The 19,945-nt window shown below is 46.4% G+C and overlaps 1 protein-coding gene across 3 annotated transcripts; it reads left to right on the top strand.

Annotated features, from left to right (window-relative positions):
* Positions 1-8,032: 8,032 nt before the first annotated feature.
* On the top strand, positions 8,033-18,887 carry C8H14orf93 (chromosome 8 C14orf93 homolog). Of its 3 annotated transcripts, none has more exons than XM_038544186.1 (6): positions 8,033-8,755; positions 11,867-12,187; positions 15,934-15,995; positions 16,217-16,320; positions 17,454-17,566; positions 17,827-18,887. In XM_038544186.1, exons 1-6 carry the CDS (start codon positions 8,468-8,470, stop codon positions 18,244-18,246), a joined length of 1,308 nt encoding a protein of 435 aa, XP_038400114.1. In that variant the 5' UTR covers positions 8,033-8,467; the 3' UTR covers positions 18,247-18,887. The 3 variants fall into 3 exon arrangements, with proteins under 3 accessions (XP_038400114.1, XP_038400112.1, XP_038400115.1); XM_038544184.1 differs by having other exon boundaries at positions 8,033-9,073; XM_038544187.1 differs by lacking the exon at positions 11,867-12,187 and having other exon boundaries at positions 8,033-9,073.
* Positions 18,888-19,945: the final 1,058 nt, after the last annotated feature.

Below are 19,945 nucleotides of genomic sequence, written 5' to 3'. Positions count from 1 at the left end.
AGTCACACAGAGAGAGAGAGAGAGAGAGGCAGAGACACAGGCAGAGGGAGAAGCAGGCTCCATGCACCGGGAGCCTGACGTGGGATTCGATCCCGGGTCTCCAGGATCGCGCCCTGGGCCAAAGGCAGGTGCCAAACCGCTGCGCCACCCAGGGATCCCTAGAAGAATTAAATTCTTTTCTAATATCTTCATCCTTTACTTTTTCACAGCCTTCGTTCTTTCAAGTCATTGTTGTTGTCATTGTCTTTTTTTTTTTTTTTTAAGGTTTTATTTATTCATGAGAGACACAGAGAGAGAGAGAGGCAGAGACACAGGCAGAGGGAGAAGCATGCTCCCTATGGGGAACCAGATGCGAGACTCAATCCCAGGACCCCGGGATCATGACTTGAGCCGAAGGCAGATGCTCAACCACTGAGCCATCCAGGCACCCCTCTTCTTCCTCTTTTTTTTTTTTTTTTTAATTTTTTATTCATTTATGATAGTCACAGAGAGAGAGCGAGAGAGAGAGAGAGAGGCAGAGAGAGAAGCAGGCTCCATGCACCGGGAGCCTGACGTGGGATTCGATCCCGGATCTCCAGGATCGCGCCCTGGGCCAAAGGCAGGCGCCAAACCGCTGCGCCACCCAGGGATCCCATTATTATTATTATTATTATTATTATTATTTTTAATGTAGGCTGCAGACCCAACCTTTGGCTTGAATTCTCAACCCCAAGATCAGGAGTCACGTGTTCTACTGACTGAGATAGTGAGGTACCCTTGGTAGTTCTACTTTTAATTTTTTGAGGACCCTCCATACTGTTTTCCAGAGTGGCTGCACCAATTTGCATTCCCAACAGCAGTGCATAGAGTTCCTTTTTCTCCACATCCTCACCAACACTTGTTTCTTGTATTTTGATTTTGGCCATTCTGACAGGTATGAGGAAATAACTCACTGTGGTTTTGATTTGCATTTCCCTGATGATGAGTGATGTGGAGCATCTTTTCATGTGTCTGTTGGCCATCTGTATGACCATCTTGTTTGGAGAAATGTCTCTTCATTTCTTCTGCCCATTTTTTAATTGAATTACTTAGGGGTTTTTTTTTGTGTTGAGTTATAGAAGTTCTTTATATTTTTTGATATCTTTATTGGGTATGTCATCTGCAAATATCTTCTCCCATTCAGTAGGTTGTCTTAGTTTTGTTGATTCTTTCCTTTGCTGTAGGGTTTTTTTGTTTTGATGTAGTCCCAATAGTTTTGTTGTTGTTTGTTTTTTTGGTGAGGGAGAAGGGGGAGGGGCAAAGGGAGGGAGATAGAATCTTAAGCAGGCTCCATGTCCAGTGCAGAGGGTTCAGCCTTAGAACCCTGAGATCATGACCTGAGCTGAAATCAAGAGTTGGATGCTTAACCAACTGAGCCACTCAACCACTCCCCAGTAGTTTATTTTTGCTTTTGTTTCCCTTGCCTCATGAGATATATCTAGAAAAATGTTGCAGTGGCTAATGTCATAGAAATCACTGAATTTTTTTTTTTTTTTTTGCTTTGTAAATATACTAAAGCTCTAGTATTAGAACTTCTGACTTCCTTGTTATTTCCTTCCTTTCATAACTAAATTCTAGAAAACTTGACTTCATGTCTTGTTTGCATTTTCTCTTTCATCTACTGCATAGTATTACTTTCACTATAAAAATTACCTCTCTGGGGCACCTGGGTGGCTCAGGGCGTGATCCCAGGGTCCTGGAATCGAGTCCCCCATTGGGCTCCTTGTGGGGAGCCTGCTTCTCCCTCTGCCTGTGACTCTGCCTCTCTCTCTGTATCTCTCATGAATAAAATATTAAAAAAATATTAAAAAAAGATTACCTCCCTGGTCATCACCAATGACCATTACAGACAAATAAAATGTATCTCCTTAATTTTCACCTTTTTTAACCATTCTGCTGTACCTGTCACAGTTGATTAGATCCACTTTCTTGAAATTCTTTCTGCTTTGGCTTTCATAACACTTCTTCTCCCACCTCACTGACTATTCTTCTCTTTTAATAAAGCCTCTTGCACAGATTGGCTTTAAGCACTGTCCTTGGCCTTTGCATTTCACACTTTATCCTTATTGCTTGGAGCGCACATTCACTTTCAGGTTCAACTACAACCATCCTGCTAAAGATTCTAAATCTGCATCCCAGCTCTGACCTTCCTTTTTTTTTTTTTTTTTTTTTTCATTCCTAGTTAGTTGCTGTCAGGACATCCATTTAAACATGTTGTTATCGGTTTGAAATTTAACCTTGTTGGGAGCTTGGGTGGCTCAGTTAAGGGTATGCCTTCTCATACATCCTGGCATGCATGCTGGGGGCATGGGGCAGAAAGAATCTCAAGGGGAATCCCCCTGGGTGCAGAGGCCAACTTGAGGGTGATCCCACAATCCATGAGATCGTGACCTGAGTTGAAACCAAGAGTTGGACCCCCAACTGACTGAGCCACCCAGGTGCCCCTCACTGTTCTCATTTCTATCATTTTGTCAATGTTACTATCTTCTGACCCTCAGGCTGATAATCTTGAAGTTGTCTTTTGCCAATATTTCTGTCCCCCATATTTAGTAAACAAAGAAATATGATCAAGTCTTCCTCTAGGATGTTGAACCTTCATTTCTGCAACCCTTATTCTCCACTCACCTTAGGATTAAACAGACTCCTAATAATCTAACTTTTCCACTTTAGGTATCTAAGACAGAGGTCAGCAAATTGCAACCCATGGGCTAAGTCTGGCCTGCCATCTGGTTTTGTATGGCTCATAAGCTAAGAATGGCTTTTTTTTTTTAATGTAAGTGTTAAATATAGTATCTTATGACATTTCTGTGTCCATAAATAAAGTTTTATTGGAACACAGTCATGCTCTTTGTTTATGTATTTATTGTCCGTGGTTGCTTTGTGCTACAATGTCAGAGTTGAGAAGTTGTGACAGCAACCACATGACTTGCAAAGCCAATATTACTTACTGTCTGGTCCTTTACAGGAAAAGGTTTGTTGACCCCTACTCTAGGAGTTTCTTTCTTTTTTTTTTTTTTTTTTTTTTTTTTAATTTTTTATTTATTTATGATAGTCACACAGAGAGAGAGAGAGAGAGAGGCAGAGACATAGGCAGAGGGAGAAGCAGGCTCCATGCACCGGGATCCCGACGTGGGATTCCATCCGGGGTCTCCAGGATCGCGCCCTGGGCCAAAGGCAGGCGCCAAACCGCTGCGCCACCCAGGGATCCCTAGGAGTTTCTTTAACATGGTTTTCAAAGTCCTGTGTCAGCTTTCCATATCTTTCTGTTAAGAGCCCCTTTGCTCTGACCTTGCACATGTACCATGTAAATTCTTGTAATGTTTATTTTCCCTCTCATCTCTCATGTCTTCTTCCCACCCTACCAGTTCCTTCTATACATTGCCCAAGGCTCAGTTAGAGATTTCCCTTCCTTTTTTTTTTTTTTTTTTAAGATTTTATTTATTTATTCATGAGAGACACATAGAGAAAGAGAGAGAGAGAGAGAGAGAGAGGCAGAAACACAGGCAGAGGGAGAAGCAGGCTCCATGCAGGGAGCCCGACACAGGACTCGGACTCCATCCCAGGTCTCCAGGATCAGGCCCTGGGCTAAAGCGGCGTTAAACCGCTGAGCACCCCGGGCTGCCCCAAGATTTTTCTTCTGTAAGACTTTTTTCTCATATGACTTCATTCTGTTAATCTTTCCATTATTTTGAACTAATTTTTCCTCAAGAATTTTTGTGACCTCAAGAATATTTTTTAGGCACTTGTGTATATGTATTTTGCTTTGTTCTTTAGACATTCCATTCTCACATGCACTGTAAGCTCCTTACATGTAGGGCTTTGTCTTCCTTCATTTGAGTACTCGGAGGTGGCAATCCATTTTGGTGACTCATCCTTCGGCATGGCCTTGCATGCAGAGAATTTTTAGAAACTTTTAACTTTTCTTTTCTCTAATGGGGATATATGTAACTATTGAAATTTGTATTTTGTTTTGCTTTTAATCCAACTTATCTAGCATTTAAGTTGTTATCTGGATTCCTTTATTTTTTTTTTTATTTTATTTTTTTAAAGATTTATTTTTATTTATTTATGAGAGAGAGAGAGAGAGAGGCAGAGACACAGGCAGAGGGAGAAACAGGCTCCATGCCGGAAGCCCGACGCGGGACACGATTCCGGGACTCCAGGATCGCGCCCTGGGCCAAAGACAGGCGCGAAACCGCTGAGCCACCCAGGGATCCCCTGGATTCCTTTATTATCTGTTGACTCTTATTTCTTTCTTTGTCCTTTCATTTCAGTGTCTTAAGTGAGCTTAAGCAGATACAGGAGCCAGGGAAATTAAGTCAGCAGGACTGTCCACAGAAACCAAATAAGAGTTATTTGAATACCCATTGTGCTACACTGCACTATACCAGGTTTATATAGAGGCTACTTTAAGTTTTTTTTTTTTTTTTTAATTTATGATAGTCACAGAGAGAAAGAGAGGCAGAGACACAGGCAGAGGGAGAAGCAGGCTCCATGCACCGGGAGCCTGATGTGGGATTCGATCCAGGGTCTCCAGGATCGCGCCCTGGGCCAAAGGCAGGCGCCAAACCGCTGCGCCACCCAGGGATCCCGAGGCTACTTTAAAAAACAACCACCTGGGGGATCCCTGGGTGGCTCAGATGTTTAGCGCCGCCCAGGACGTGATCCTGGAGACCCTGGATCGAGTTCTGCATGGAGTTCCGCATCGGGCTCCTTACAATGGAGCCTGCTTCTCCCCCTGCCTGTGTCTCTGCCTCTCTCTCTCTGGGTCTCTCATGAATAAATAAATAAAATCTTAAAAAAAAAAAAAAAAAAAGAACTTGAGGAACACAATTATAGAGATGGTAGAATCAAGATTTGGGGAGGGAGAGGGGCAGAGGGAGACGGAGAGAGAATCTTAAGCAGGCTCCACACCCAGCACAGAGCTGGTTGTGGGGCTCAATCTCACAACCCTGAGATCAGTACCTGAACTGAAATCCAGAGGCAGATGCTTAACTGACTGGGCCATTTAAGCATCTCAAATCATGATTTTTTTATGTCAATATAAATATGAAAATATATTTATCATTAAAAGCTGACAGGGGATCCCTGGGTGGCGCAGCGGTTTGGCGCCTGCCTTTGGCCCAGGGCGCGATCCTGGAGACCCGGGATCGAATCCCATGTCGGGCTCCCGGTGCATGGAGCCTGCTTCTCCCTCTGCCTATGTCTCTGCCTCTCTCTCTCACTGTGTGCTTATCATAAATAAATAAAAATTAAAAAAAAAATAAAATAAAAGCTGACAGAGTTGTATATTATCCCTAGTCTAAAGCCAGCTCATGAAATACATAAATTGCAAATACTCTGTTTTCTCAATTAACTTTCTTATGTACATCATAGAAGCTTTTGTATCTGTACATGCATCTCTGTAGACTTGATTTTATTATTTTAGAAATTTGTTATTAGGTTTAGGGGGAAAGGGCAGCCCCGGTGGCCCAGCAGTTTAGCCTTCAGTCCAGGGTGTGGTCCTGGGGACCCAGGATCAAGTCCCATGTCAGGATCCCTGCATGGAGCCTGCTTCTCCCTCTGCCTGTGTCTCTGCCTCTCTCTCTGTGTGTGTCTCTCATGAATAAATAAATAAAATCTTAAAAAAAAAAAAAAAGATTTAGGGGGAAAATCCCCCAAGTTTAAGCCATTGCATTTTTTTTTCAAGACTGGGGAGTCAGGATGGGGATCCAGGATGGGAGCACAAAATATTTCAGGAATAATCGTAATATCATCCAGCTGCTATTTGTGGAGCACTGACTGTATGCCAGTACTTCATAGATGCCTTACATACATTATATATAATCATCATGAAACCACTCCAAGTACGCAGAAATGAGAGCACTGAGGCTCAGAAAAGGGAATAATTTTTTCAAGTTCACACAGCTGTTAAGTCGTGCATCAGGATAAGAAATATATATATATATATACACACATATATTTATTTATTTATTTATTTATTTATTTATTTATTTATTTACTTTTTACTTCCAGTTCAGCGATAAGTTGGAAAGATGACCTTGGAAAGACCATTCAAGGGGGAGGGAAGGGCTTGAGGCAGCCACAGCACTGGCAACAGTAAAGAGGCCTCTTGCAAGAAAGTGTTTGGGGCAAGAATGTAGCCGTTGTTAATTTGGTACCAGAAGGGGTGCCCACCCAGTGTGCCGATCTGATGCACCTTAGCTTCTGATTTTACAAATTCTAAACCCAACTGGCAGCCATGTGTATATTATCTTCTACATAACTGTGTTTTTCTCACCTCAGCCATGTTTCCAATTAAACTACTTCCAATTAAACTACTTGGTTAAAAACCCTGCAAGAACAGTGAGGGCCCTTAGTTTGAAGGGAAAGGCTATATAAATGATTCATCCATAAATTGACCCAGGAGTTGCCTAATGCTTTCCTCTAACCTTTAGTTTTAGGTTAAGCTGTGTCTTCCATTGACTCCAATAACAGAGAAGCTGCAAATGCATTTGAGGGGAGTTCTTACAAGTGAATACCTGGCACGAAAACTTTTTTTTTGTTTTGTTTTGTTTTTTGTTTGTTTGGGGTTTTTTTGATATAAAAGGCAGAAAGAGCAAATCAAAGAATCAAAGACCATTCCTTAATAACCAAATGTAATTAAAATACATTGTCAGATTTATATTTTTGTACCTCAGAGGCATCAATATTATCGGTTTCTGAAATGACATTACTGATTTAAAAAAAAAGCCCCCAGATCTCAATCTATATATATAGAAAATTCTCATACCCACCTCCTCTTTTCTTTTCTTTTTTTTTTTTTTAAGATTTTATTTATTTATTCATGAGAGACACACAGAGAGAGAGGCAGAGACACAGGCAGAGGGAGAAGCAGGCTCCATGCACCGGGAGCCCGACGTGGGATTCGATCCGGGGTCTCCAGGATCGCGCCCTGGGCCAAAGGCAGGCGCCAAACCGCTGCGCCACCCAGGGATCCCTTTTTTATTGTTGTTGTTGTGATGTTATGATATAATTTACAGGGTAAGATGGAAATGTATCTCTTGTGGAAATTGTAAACATACTTAAGCTTCTGTCGCTTAGGGAGCTTCAGGCAGAAGGCTTCTTTTTTCTCTAATCAAGTATTTAGCAAAGACAATATGAAGTTCCTTGGACTGTTCTCTGTGGTACAATCCAACCCTCCCATACCTTTTTTCTTTTTCTCCTAGAGTGATTTAGTTGCTTACCTATGATGATTCAAAAGCAAGGCAGTTTGGTTTGTCATCGATATTCTGGTTTCCTCTTTAATAGGGCTGGTTATGTGGGCAAAGTGGCAGCACTGAGCTATTTAGACATGCCTGTTGAGCTTTGTCCTTCCCTCAAGGAGCTTGAGGAGTGGAGATGAGGGGCCCCAGAGGTGATTTCTCAGGGTTACCAGCTGTAGGATTTAGAACAGCTGAATTCCTTTTCCCAGGCTGGCGGCCCATATGCCCAGCTGTGAGAGCCAGGGGGCTGTGCAGCCCTGGGTCACTGCAACTTGATTCTGTGACCCAGCTTTCCCTATCCTTTCCCTGCCCCATCCCCAAAGTGTCAGTGATATGATAGTGTGACGTTGGTGACATGTTGAGGGCAGCAGTAATGGGCATGTTCCTTACCCAGGATTCTTACTCTGAATGCATCTGTAAGAAAATTATAGAGAGGATAGAATCGTGATTCTTTATGTCAACACAAAGTGGTATCAGTTAAAGAAAAATAAACACTAGATTGAAAGTAGCAATAACTGGATTCCACTGTCTCCCTCTGACCTTGAAAAAGATCTATAACTCGTCTGCATTTCTCTTCAGCGGACCTGGGGTAATATGTGTTTCTTAGAGCTTCTGTGTGGTTGAGATAACCTGCGGGAAGTGTTCTGAACTCCTTAAGGAATGATGTCAAGGAGACAAAAGGCAATGACTGTTATTACAGCAAAGATAGTGAGGAGGCAAAGACAGATTTGCATTTTTCTTCCTTAATCTTCTCATCTTTTCAGATGTTTGTGGGTCCTTTTAAGTCCCCCTCTGTTCCTCAGTTTGGAGGCAGGGGTTTCCATGCTTGGGTGCAGGAGGAATACCTTCTACTCCCTGCAACTGTGTTCATCAGGAAGGCCTGTGTCAGCACCACCCTTTGGGTCAGCGGTGAGTGGGACACCCAGTGTGCTGTGCTAGGAGAGCACAGGATCTGCACATAGAAGGCATCTCTCCTCTGCAGGCTGAGCACTGGCAGCCATGGACTGCATGCTCCTTCACAGCTTGCCTACTCCTCCTCCGCAGAGCCCACTGCCTGGTACCCAGGCTTCTCTGGTCACCCTCCATGAAAAAGGAAAGTAAATCCAAAGAGGCCAGTGCTTCCTACGCGCCTCGAGTCCGGCCGACCGGGGACACCTTTTGGAGCAGTCCAGCTGTGAGCACAGAAGTCCCTGCTGCCATCAGCCATGTCCTTCAGTGCCACCATTCTCTTTTCCCCTCCTGGTGGCAGCGAGGCCAGATGCTGCTGCTGTGCCTGTAAGAGCGAGACCGGTGCGAGCAGCACAGGCTCCCAGGGCGGGAACCCTCCTGCCAGCACCCCTATCACGGTGACGGGACACGGCCTGGCAGTTCAGAGTCCAGAGCAGCTCCTGCATATTATCTACCAGCGGGTGGAGAAGGCAGTGGGCCTGGCTGAGGCCGCTCTGGGGCTCGCCAGGGCCAACAATGAATTGCTAAAACGTCTCCAGGAGGAGGTGGGTGAGCTGAAGCAAGGGAAAGCCTCAGCCCCTGATGAAGATGAGGTCAGCCGGGCGCACGGCTCCCCGCCGGAGGAGCCGGGGCCTCTCAAGGAGAGCCCCGGGGAAGCCTGCAAGGCCTCAGCGGCCGCGGGCGCAGAAGAAGATTGTGACAGCGTGGGCAGCGGCATGCAGGTGGTGATTGAGGAGCTGTGGCAGGTGGGAGCCACCGCGGCCGGGGCGCCCGGGCCCTTAGGCTTCCCAGCCGCCCAGAGAGACATGCGGCTCCCTGGGTGTGCCCTGGCTGCCAGCGAGGCGGCCCCAATGCTCAATCCCGTGAGTATGGCCCCAGAGCAGACCGCGGGTGTCGTGAGTGTTGCGTGGTTGCTCCTGAGGGCTTCTCGCAGCCTGGTCCTCTCTTCCTCCTCCCTCCCTCAGGTTTCTTTCCAGCCGGCAGCCTTTCTTCAGGTTTCACTTGGGCTGAAACAGGACAGCACCAACTTTCCTTTGCTGGCAGGGCTAGTTGTCGCTCCTCCACTGTCTTCTGCATCGCAGCCTCTTGGGCAGGGAGGTCGTTTCTGGTGGGTGTGGTGGCCGCTGTGCCTGTCCCTGCCTCTCTGTAGCTCTGCAGTGCTACCTTCCCCTCCACGGCTGGCTTGGCTGCTCCCGGGGCTCTGCGGCTCCTGGCCAGGCGGCCTGCCGTGCACAGACGGCTCATTCATATTTTATCATGGGCCCTCTGCTTGCCAAGAGGAATTCAGTACCGAGAGAGAGGGGGGAATATAGAGGGGAGAAAGGGAGAGCTGGAGAGGGAGAAGGACAGAGAGGGAGGAAAGAGAAGGAAGGAGAGAGGCGGAGGACAAAGAGAACAGAAAGACAGGTGTAGGGAGGAAAGGCAGCAGGTGGAGATGAAGGGTGGAGGAAGGAGAAAAAAGTGGAAAAAGGGTGTCGAGGAAAGGTGAAGCTGTTTTTTTTTTTTTAAGATTTTATTTATTTATTTTAATTTTTATTTATTTATGATAGTTACAGAGAGAGAGAGGCAGAGACACAGGCAGAGGGAGAAGCAGGCTCCATGCACCGGGAGCCCGATGTGGGATTCGATCCCGGGTCTCCAGGATCGCGCCCTGGGCCAAAGGCAGGCGCCAAACCGCTGCGCCACCCAGGGATCCCGATTTTATTTATTTATTAATGAAAGACACAGAGGCAGAGAGGCAGAGACACAGGCAGAGGGAGAAGCAGGCTCCATGCAGGGAGCCTGATGTGGGACTCGATCCCAGGTCTCCAGGATCATACCCTGGGCTGAAGGCGGTGCTAAACCGCCGAGCCACCTGGGCTGCCCTTTTTTTTTTTTTTTTTAAAGATTTTATTTATTTATCTGACACACAGAGAGCACAGGAGGGAGAATGGCAGGCACAGGGAGAGGGAGAAGCAGGCTCCCCACAGAGCAGGGAGGGCGATGCCATGAGGGGCTGGATCCCAGGATCCTGGGATCATGACCTGAGCTAAAGGCAGATGCTTAACCAACTGAGCCACCCAGGTGCTCTGGAAAGGTGAATCTAAAGGGAAAGAGTATTATGCACTCAAGGGCACATAAGGAAAGGTGGGAAGGAGGTAGAGGGAAGGGAATAATATGAGGACAAGAAGTGGCCAGCCAACAGTTCCTGGGAAGAAGGTGACAGATAGGGAGGAGTGGGGAAGCAAGAAGCAAGCACGCATATTTTGTGAGCAGGAAAAGACACAGAAGTACCCTGTGCTATTTCAGTTTCTTTACTGCTCAGGGCCCTCTGAGCAGGAAAACCCTCGCTGAGTAGAGTAAAAACTGCAGAGCGTGGCACATGGAAGTACGAAAAGGAGCCAGAGCAACTAGGGAGATCAGAGGGATGGGAAAGTAACAGATGTGTCACCACTTGAGAGACAGTGGGAGGTCTGTTGGCTCTCGTCCCCTGTGCTCCCCCGCTGCCCTCTCCTTCCTCTTTCCGCAGCAGCCAGCACAACAAGGCCCAGACACCCAGGAAAGAGAAAAGGAGCAGAACGCACAGGGGAGATGGGAGGGAGGAAACTCCCAGCCCACCTGCTAGATCTGAGAAATGAATGTTAAGCTCCCCATGCCCCTCCAGTGTCACAATGCAGCTGGTCACTGCTCCCTGAAGGCCTAGCCATGTGGTGGGTGGTGGCCACTGCCCCTTGCCCCACTGTGCCCAGCCAGGACTCTCCGTGGGGGAGGGGGGTTGCGGAGATGTGGGAGGTGGCAGGGGGTAGCAGGTAGCAGGTAGCAGGCCAGGTGATGCCCTGAGCGTTGCTTCTGTCAGGCAAGGAAGGAAGGCTTCCAAGCCGACAGGATAGAATTAGATTTCACAGTGTAGAAAGCAGCTCACAGGTCTATAAATCTCAACCTCCTCCCCTGCTTCTTTCTGTGTCTTTTTTCCCCCCACTTTCATTGTTTTGTTTTCTTGGCTTCAGAAATCCCCCTTCCTTTCTTCCCTCTCTCTCCTTCCTCCCTCCTTCCTTTCCCTGCCCTGTATGTCCTTGAATGAGGGCACAGGCAGCAAGTAGATGTCAGGACAGTGACAGTCGGATGCGGCCAGGGCAGAATGAAGGTGAGGACACAGACAGGTCCTGCAAGGGGAATGGGGTGGGGTGGGGGGCAGCTGGTGCCAGCCTCTCTAGAAATTTCTGATTTTATGTCTCTCTTCTTTCCTCCCGTTTTTCTCCTGTTTCTTCTATTTGTTGTTACCACTTTATTTTCTTGTTCCTACTCTTGCTTGGTGTTCCTTTCTTGTCATCACTTCCTCCCTCAGTCCCTTTTAGACAAAACACTTGCCTGGCTATGATTCTTATACCCAAGAGCAAATCACAGATGATTCCTCGCAAATGGAGCGTCAGAAACAAGCCTTGTCCTTGTAATCAGTCGTACAGTAACAATTCAACACGAGAGGCCCTGTATATCCAAGAATTATTTGCCAACACTCCCGTAAGAGTCCCAGAGAAAAAAGCTCCTGGCCATTGGAGACTGTGCTGGATTCCCCCGGCTTTCCACTCTCTGTTCACTATCTTTGGCCAGAGAATGATGGTTGACCAGGTTCCCCTAAGCCTGGATGGCTAATAGGCTATTCTTTTTTATGTTCTTAGCTGGTGGATGATTATGTGGCCTCTGAGGGTGCAGTGCAGCGGGTGCTGGTCCCTGCTTATGCCAAGCAGCTCTCACCAGCCACACAACTGGCCATCCAGCGGGCAACCTCAGAGACAGGGCCAGAAAATGGAAGCAAGCTGCCACCACCCCGCCCCGAGGACATGCTCAGTGCTGCTGCTGCCCTGGATGGTGCCTTGGAAGAGTCAGGCCCTGGGGGAACAGGGGAGCTGAGACACTCTCTAGGGTTTACTGCTTCCCCGTGCAGGACCAGAGGGAGTGGGCAGAAGAACTCCAGGCGCAAGCGGGATCTGGTACTCTCCGTGAGTGAGCTCAATTCTATGCATTTTTCTTCAGTCTGGAGAGAGAAGTGAAGAATGAAATGTGGGTTGACTTTATTTCCATTGAATGAATGGTATCCTGAATCCCTACTGGAGTGGGAGGGGCGAGGAGGAGACAGCTTGGCCCACAGCCCTGGGGGATACGCAGACCTCCTGCTAATCAGGGAACATTTTTAAGGCTTTTCCAGATAGATTGAAATCTTCTGTTCAAAGAGAAGGGAATTGTATCACATCTCCTCCCCGTGATCTAGTAATCCTGCTGGGAAGATATTTAAGGGATTGAGCAGACTGACCACTGAAGGGTAGCACTGGAAACGGCCAGCAAGTTGCCAGTTTTCAGGACAAGCAGTGAGGAGCCCCTTGGCAGAAAGGCCAACGTGTGCCGAGGTGGCCCCAAGCCCCAGAGGAGCGGAGGGTCCCTAGACACTCAGCTCAGTCACAAGGTTTGGTGAGTGTAGGGATTCTAAGAGCTCTTGGCAGGGCAGGTACTGGGCTGCCTCAGGAGCATCACTAAACATCTTCCAGTGCACAGGGGAGCCGCCCACAATTATTCGACCTAAAACATCTATTGCGCCAGGATTGAGAAACCTTGCTCTATGGTGACCAAAATCCTCTGGATCACCTCTGTGCCCCCAAAACATGTTTCTGATAACCACAGGGGTGTTCTTTAGCTAGATCCTGATCATATATGGACTTGTAAGGTGTTTCCCTCTCTGGCTCATGGCTGATAGAGTCACTGGAGAGTTCTGGATAGGAGGGGAACTCACCATTCACACCCACCGGAAATGAAATCTGGTCACAGTCTAGCCCTTTTCTTCTTGTCATAGTCTTAGTAAAGGTTGAAGACAACCAGTTACCATGCATACCTCCTTCATCTTTACTGAAGCTTCTTCTTTTATTATTCTTGCTTCCTTTTCCCTTTTCTAAGGACTCCTGACTCTTACCTTCCCTTTCATTTGATTTGTTTTTACATTGAGGGGTTCTTTCCATCCCTGGGAAGGAAGACACCATTCATAATCAAAATCAACTGGTTTCTAACCTTCAGTTTAAATGTTGGCTATGAAAAATAAATAAATAAATAAATAAATAAATAAATAAATAAATAAATAAATGTTGGCTATGAAAAAGAAAAAAAAATGTTAGCTATGTTCAAGGATAGCTTACTTATCAAGAATAGGGAATAGGTTTCGTTTTTCTGTCACAGACTTCTGGCCTAAGAGGGCCACTCTTGCTGCCAGTGATAGAAATGGAGGCATATACCCAGAAATGCATTTCGAGGGATTTCCCAAAACTCCATAGTTTTAAAATCATGAATAAACATGTGAGAATCACAATTGGCATAAAAGCGGGACTTCTTTTTTTTCATCACTTCCATTTTTCTTTTTCTTTTCTTTTTATTTTTTTTACCACTCCCATTTTTCTGCCTCCATCCTCTGGGGAGAGGTCTGTGGTTGAGGCCTGGGTACTGCCGGCCCTTTGAAGAGTTCAGTGGAATGGATGACTTTACAGGAGGACAGTGTGCTCACCCCTCGTGCATTGTTACAGTACTTGAAAGGCTCTGGAGGACCAGTCAGGGAATCTTACCGCCCAGTCGCAGAGGAAAGTTTCAGATGTTTCTGTGCCAGACTGTGGTTTCGAGGGACAGGGATAGTTTCAGGCCTTCCGTCTTCCAGATTCTAGCTCTGGGAAGGAAGCAGAGGGGCAGTCCTCTAATCTGTTCTGGCCACTGTGGATTGCTGCTAGGGATCCATCCAAAGGACCAAACGGGAACCACTGACTTCTTGGAACGAGGCAGATCCCAGCCACTCCTTGGGGAAATGTATTTATTTTTAGCTCACTCAGAAGGTAGGTGAGCCAGCGGCCTTTATAGTCTTAACACTTATTATTGTCTTAGAGTATTTTCCCTTTCCACTTCAAGCCTGGTATGATTTTTATCAACTGATCTCTTCCAGGCCACTTGAATTGGAAGCTGTGCAACTCCTTCTTTTTTTTCTTTTCTTTCCTTTTTTCTTTTCTTTTTTGCAACACTTTCAAATTCTTTCTGAGGCATTCACCCATCTCTTGTGATTCCTTAAGTTGGGACTTTTTTTTTTTTTAATTTTTTTAAATTTATTTATGATAGTCACACACACACAGAGAGAGAGAGGCAGAGACACAGGCAGAGGGAGAAGCAGGCTCCATGCACCGGGAGCCCGACGTGGGATTCGATCCCGGGTCTCCAGGATCGCGCCCTGGGCCAAAGGCAGGCGCTAAACCACTGCGCCACCCAGGGATCCCTAAGTTGGGACTTATAAGAGATAAAATAACAGGCCTTTTTATAGAGTGGAGACCCTCACCATAAAAAGTTGACAGTAGTTTCCTTATCTGGTATGGTCAGTCAGTCCTAGAGGCAAAAGATTTCTTTCTAAATTGGGGATTTCTCAATTGAAGCTGAAGTCCTAAGATCAGGATATGAGTCCATCGGTTTGGGACTGGGAATTTCCACTGACCGAGGGAGCTTGGGATGAAAATACAATCAGAAACACCAAAATTTAATTAGAGGAAATGTAAAATCTTGCATCAAAGTTTAAAAAAATGAAACAGGTGCAGAATGGCAGAGATAGGAATCCATGTGCAAAATGGACTTGAGTTGACTATAAGCTCACTAGGAATAAACTCTGTGACACTGGGAATAGGGATAGGGTTGCTAAGAAGGTAATACTGTCTTGGGTTTCATTCCTAGAAGTGTAGAGTGCCACTCCAGGAAGTAATGCTCCCTTTGGCTGGGTCTCCAGCGATGCATTAAATTCAGTTCCCACTGCCACGGTGTCCAAGGGACACTGGCAAGCCAGAGAGAACCTGATGGTTTCATGATGAGTCTGTCTGGAAACTGTCCTAAGGAATGGCTGAAGCATTTGGGGATATTTAGACCTGATAGAAGACTCAGGGAGTACGTTAGACATGTCTTCAAAGATTTTAGGTGCTGTCAGGGGCAAAACTGGTCAGATATTGGAGTCTAAGACAGGAACTTTTTAACAATCAGAGATGTTCAACAATAAAATAAGCTGACTCAAAAGACTAGTGAGAACCCGTTCTTAAAAGTATATAAACAAAGCTGAGAGCCTGTTTAATGATGTGAAAGGGAGGTTGGGTGATAGCATTTCCAAGGTCCTTTGCATTTCACATTTCTGTTATTTTGGGTTTTTGTTTTTCAGACCATGATGTGTGTACCCCTGAGATTTGTGGAAATGTGCAAAGGGATATACCTAGGGCATTTTCCTGGGTCATCAGTTTTACTAGAAGATTAAGAAGACATTTTTAGATGAAAAGAAATAGATATATTGTAAATAAAATGTTAAAATTTCCAAGAGTAGGGGGCCTCAAGAAATGTCCACTTGCAGTAGTCCTGGTGTATATTTGCTCTCTCCTGGCTACTAGGAAGGAGTATGTTTGTCAAAATATCTATGACCTTTGGCTCTAGTGATCATATTCCACAGGAACAGAAGTTAAGACCAGGGATGATCCTGGAGTCTTCATACAGATTATTTGAAAAGGACCACAAAAAGAAGGACACTCCAAATACTGAGTTCGTTGGGCTCTCTGACTATGAAATGGCATCTACAGAAATGGTGCCAAGACTATAGGAAGGATTTGGGCAGAGAACCCCGTAGGGACAAGGCCTAGGGAACAGAGGAGGCTTTCATCATATCCACTCCCGGCTTGAATCTGTATTTGTTTTTTTCCCCTAGAAATTGGTCCACAATGTGCATAACCACATCACCAACGACAAGAGATTCAATGGGTCTGAAAGGTATGATCCTTTTGAGGAAAAAGCATCCCAAGGTACTCTGCCAAGGAGAGGGAAGTAGAGGGCTGCTCCACTATAACAATGAGGCTAAGGCTTTCACCTCACCATTGCCCCTTGCTTGTCCTTGGCTGAGGAGGAGTTTACCACAAAGTTGTTTCATGCCAAGAATCTCTGTCTGGCTTTTAAAATGCTGACTGCTTTGTTCATGATCTTCCTTGTGGCAGCATCAAGTCCTCTTGGAATATTTCAGTAGTGAAGTTCCTTCTGGAAAAGCTCAAGCAAGAGCTGGTGACCAGTCCCCACAATTACACGGATAAGGAGCTGAAAGGTGAGAAAAACTGACCTAACTCCTATCTCATCTTTTTTCCACTCGCTGTTCCTGGTCAGAGAAGAGGCATAATGGAGATGATTTAGGTGGTTTTGAAAACAGTGGACTTAAAAAAAATTTTTGGCTGTTCTCACATTTTCTTCACAGGATTGTTTCCTTTTCTTCTATTATTTATTTGTGTTTGTTTATTTGAGAGAAAGAGAGATTGAGCAGGGTGGGGTGGGAGGGAGAGAATCTCAAGCAGACTCCCCACTGAGTGTGGAGCTGACTTGGCACTCTATCCCAGGACCCTGAGATCATGACCTGAGCCAAAACCAAGAGTCACTCAACCAACTGAGCCACCCAGGCGCCCCAGGATTGTTTCTAATTGCCTTTTTATTCCCCCCATCCCGCTTGAAATGAAAATGGGAGAAGGAGGGGATCCCTGGGTGGCTCAGCAGTCTAGTGCCTGCCTTTGGCCCAGGGCGCGATCCTGAAGTCCCAGGATCAAGTCCCGCGTCGGGCTCCCGGCATGGAGCCTGCTTCTCCTTCCTCCTGTGTCTCTGCCTCTCTTTCTCTCTCTCTCTCTCTCTATCTCTGTCTATCATAAATAAATAAATAAATCTTAAAAAAAAAAAAGAAAGAAAAGAAAATGGGAGAAGGAAAGAGCTAACAGCAGCAGGCATGATGTTTCTGCAGTGCCTGAATCTAGGGTGTTATGAAAGGAAGTCAGAAACCAGGCCTGACCTTTTGTCCCTAAATATTACATCCTGGATTTTCTACTTTCTTTTCTGTTATTTGCCCATAGCTAACCCTAAAGCATTAAGAAAGCTGCTGTAAAAGCACTTGTAATCCACTACCAGCAGAGTAGAATGGGAGTGGGTGAAATTGAGCCCCGGGTCGGGGGAGGGAGCTACAGAAGCTTGGCCTTGTTGTGTGCCAGTGGGAGATACGAGAGGAATCAGTGCTGGACAGGGAGGTGAGCAGAGAGAACCAAACCAGAGAGGAATAAATAGATACTGATGGGTCTGGTCTGTGAGAAAGCCTCCCCTCCCCCCCCCCCAGTCTAGAGTGATTCTCACCTTCACAGCCAGTAGTGTTAGGGCAGAAAAAAAGACCTGCTCTCTGGCCCCACCCTTCTCCCTCCCCGCCAGGAGCCTGTGTAGCCTACTTCCTTACTAAGAGGCGTGAGTACCGCAACTCCCTGAACCCTTTTAAAGGCCTGAAGGAAAAAGAGGAGAAGAAGCTTCGAAGTCGCAGATACCGGGTAGGTTACTAGGCCTTCCTTTCAAGATGCTAAACACTAAACCCTGCTAAGCTGCAGTGGGAAGGGCCAGAGCACGTGGCACTGAGAATAGGGTTGAGAGCCAGGAATGTTAGCAGATAGAGGGGAGGGGGGGGAAGCAGGTTCTAAGATGAGTTTGGGGGCTAGGTTCTCTCAGATACAGATCCTACAGGAGCCCTCTCCCTAAATCTAACCCATAGTTTGTTTCTCTTCCTGATCTCTGCCTTGGGCTCCTACCTTAGCTTTTTGCCAATCGATCCAGCATCATGAGGCATTTTGGACCTGAGGACCAACGCCTATGGAAGGATGTGACAGAAGAGCTGATGTCAGATGAAGAGGACAGCCTTAATGAGCCAGGTGTCTGGGTGGCCCGGCCTCCCCGGTTCCGGGCCCAGCGTCTCACAGAGCTCTGCTACCACCTGGATGCCAACTCTAAGCATGGCACTAAAGCCAACCGTGTGTATGGGCCTCCCTCAGACAGACTACCTTCTGCTGAGGCCCAGCTCCTTCCACCAGAACTTTATAATCCTAATTTCCAAGAAGAGGAAGATGAAGGAGGTGATGAGAATGGACCTGTCTCCCCATCTTTTGACCAACCCCACAAAACCTGCTGTCCTGACTTGAACTCGTTCATTGAAATCAAGGTGGAAAAGGATGAATGAAATCTATTACCAAGAATAACTCTGGCTTCTGCCAGTCCCCATGTTCCCAAAATGGGTGGCCATGGGGCTCCCAGAATAACAAGATGTTCTCTGCAGTCTGAGAAAGCAAATCTGTCTCTCTTCTTAACAGTGCCCAATGGAAATGGAAGCTGGCAGCTGTGGTGGCATAAAAACACTTACCTAGAAAGGGGACCTCCCCCCTTCTCTGTGAATGGCAAGCCAGAAAGTGCTTATTTTTAAGTATACATAGTGCCTCCCCTCAGGGAGCCTGGGCTGAGAAAGGGAGGAGTTTGGGTCAAGGAAACATGAGGCCTTCTTGACATATACCCCAGTCTCTGAGTTGGTTTCTTTTTTTCCTGGTCTCACTCAAAGCTCTGGGGAAGCAGCCCTGATTGTACCTTCTGCTTCCCCCTGACTGCTGGTCTGGCTCTGCAGTGGAAGCAGCGCAGGGCCAGTCCAGGATCATACTGCCACCTGGTGGGCAGTTTTGGTCATGGGCTTATTCCTCTGAGCAGAACACCACTCCATTCCTATTTGGGAATTGGGATACAGATATAATAGCTATTGTTTATTGAATTATGTAAGGCAGATTTTATTATTAGTCCCATCTTACACATGAAGAAATTAAAGCTTAAAGAGTCCCCAAGTCTCACTGGCAGCTGCTCTCCCACTGTGTGACCCAGCAGTATATGGGCTTTGTAGCTATTTCGTAGTCCCAACAGCCAAACTGTATTTTGAAGAGAGTGTGTGTGCGTGTGCGCGTGCGTGCGCGCACACTCACGCACATGCATCCACACACATTCGCCCACAAACTTTGTGCCTGACAAGTGGATTGTGAAGTAAAAATGGCTTTCTGTTCAGTCAGTCATACAACAAATACCTATAACTTACTAGGTATCAGGTACTGTGTTAGGTGCTGTGGGTACATTTTTGATCGAGTTAGATGCTGATTAGAGGTTTTATGATCTAATCAGGAACCCAGGCAGTTAAGTAAACAGTGAAATGAGCTGTGATAAGGGTGATGATGGGGGGGGGGTGGTAGCGTCAGGTGCAGCAGCAGCAGACAACAGGGGTGGCTGACCTACTCTGGGGGTCTGGAAAGGCTTCTCAGAGAGTGGTGTTTAAATTGGTACCTGAAAGATGGGAGGAGTTAACCAGAAGGGAAGGGGAAGCTTCAAGTGCTCCAAACCAGGGATGGGCAGAGACAAAAACCCAGAGGCAAGAGAGCACAGAGGAGTTGCCATCCCCTTGCAGAACGGTTTGAGGAGGGGATGGTGCAGAGAGAAGCTGGAGAAACAGAGACCTCACCAAGTATTTTAAAGAATGTAGACTTTAGTTCAAAGGCAGCAAAAAATCAAAGGGAAATGAGATGATGGGTTTTGTGTTTGAGAAGAACCTCTTGCCCTCTGTATGAGACGGATGGCAGGGGGAACTTTTGCAGTGGCTCAGGAGAGAAGCGATGGTGGCCAGACAGAAACAATCATGAGAGGACAGATTTGGAAGATATTTAGGAAGCCAAACTGATTGGACTTTGTAATCGACAGGGCTTGGTGACAGGACCTCATGGTTGGACATGAGGTGGAGGGATCGCAGAAGGTTGATGTTCAGATTTCTGGCTTAAGCAGCTAAGTGGTTAATGGCGCCGTTTCCCGGGGGACTCCAGAGAAGCCAGTTTCTGGAGGCAGGGAAGGTGAAGTCA

Source organism: Canis lupus, chromosome 8 (genome assembly GCF_011100685.1).
Source record: "Canis lupus familiaris isolate Mischka breed German Shepherd chromosome 8, alternate assembly UU_Cfam_GSD_1.0, whole genome shotgun sequence".
Lineage (NCBI taxonomy): Eukaryota > Metazoa > Chordata > Mammalia > Carnivora > Canidae > Canis > Canis lupus.
Note: the sequence above shows the minus strand (reverse complement) of the source record. Positions and strands in the feature narration are given on the sequence as shown.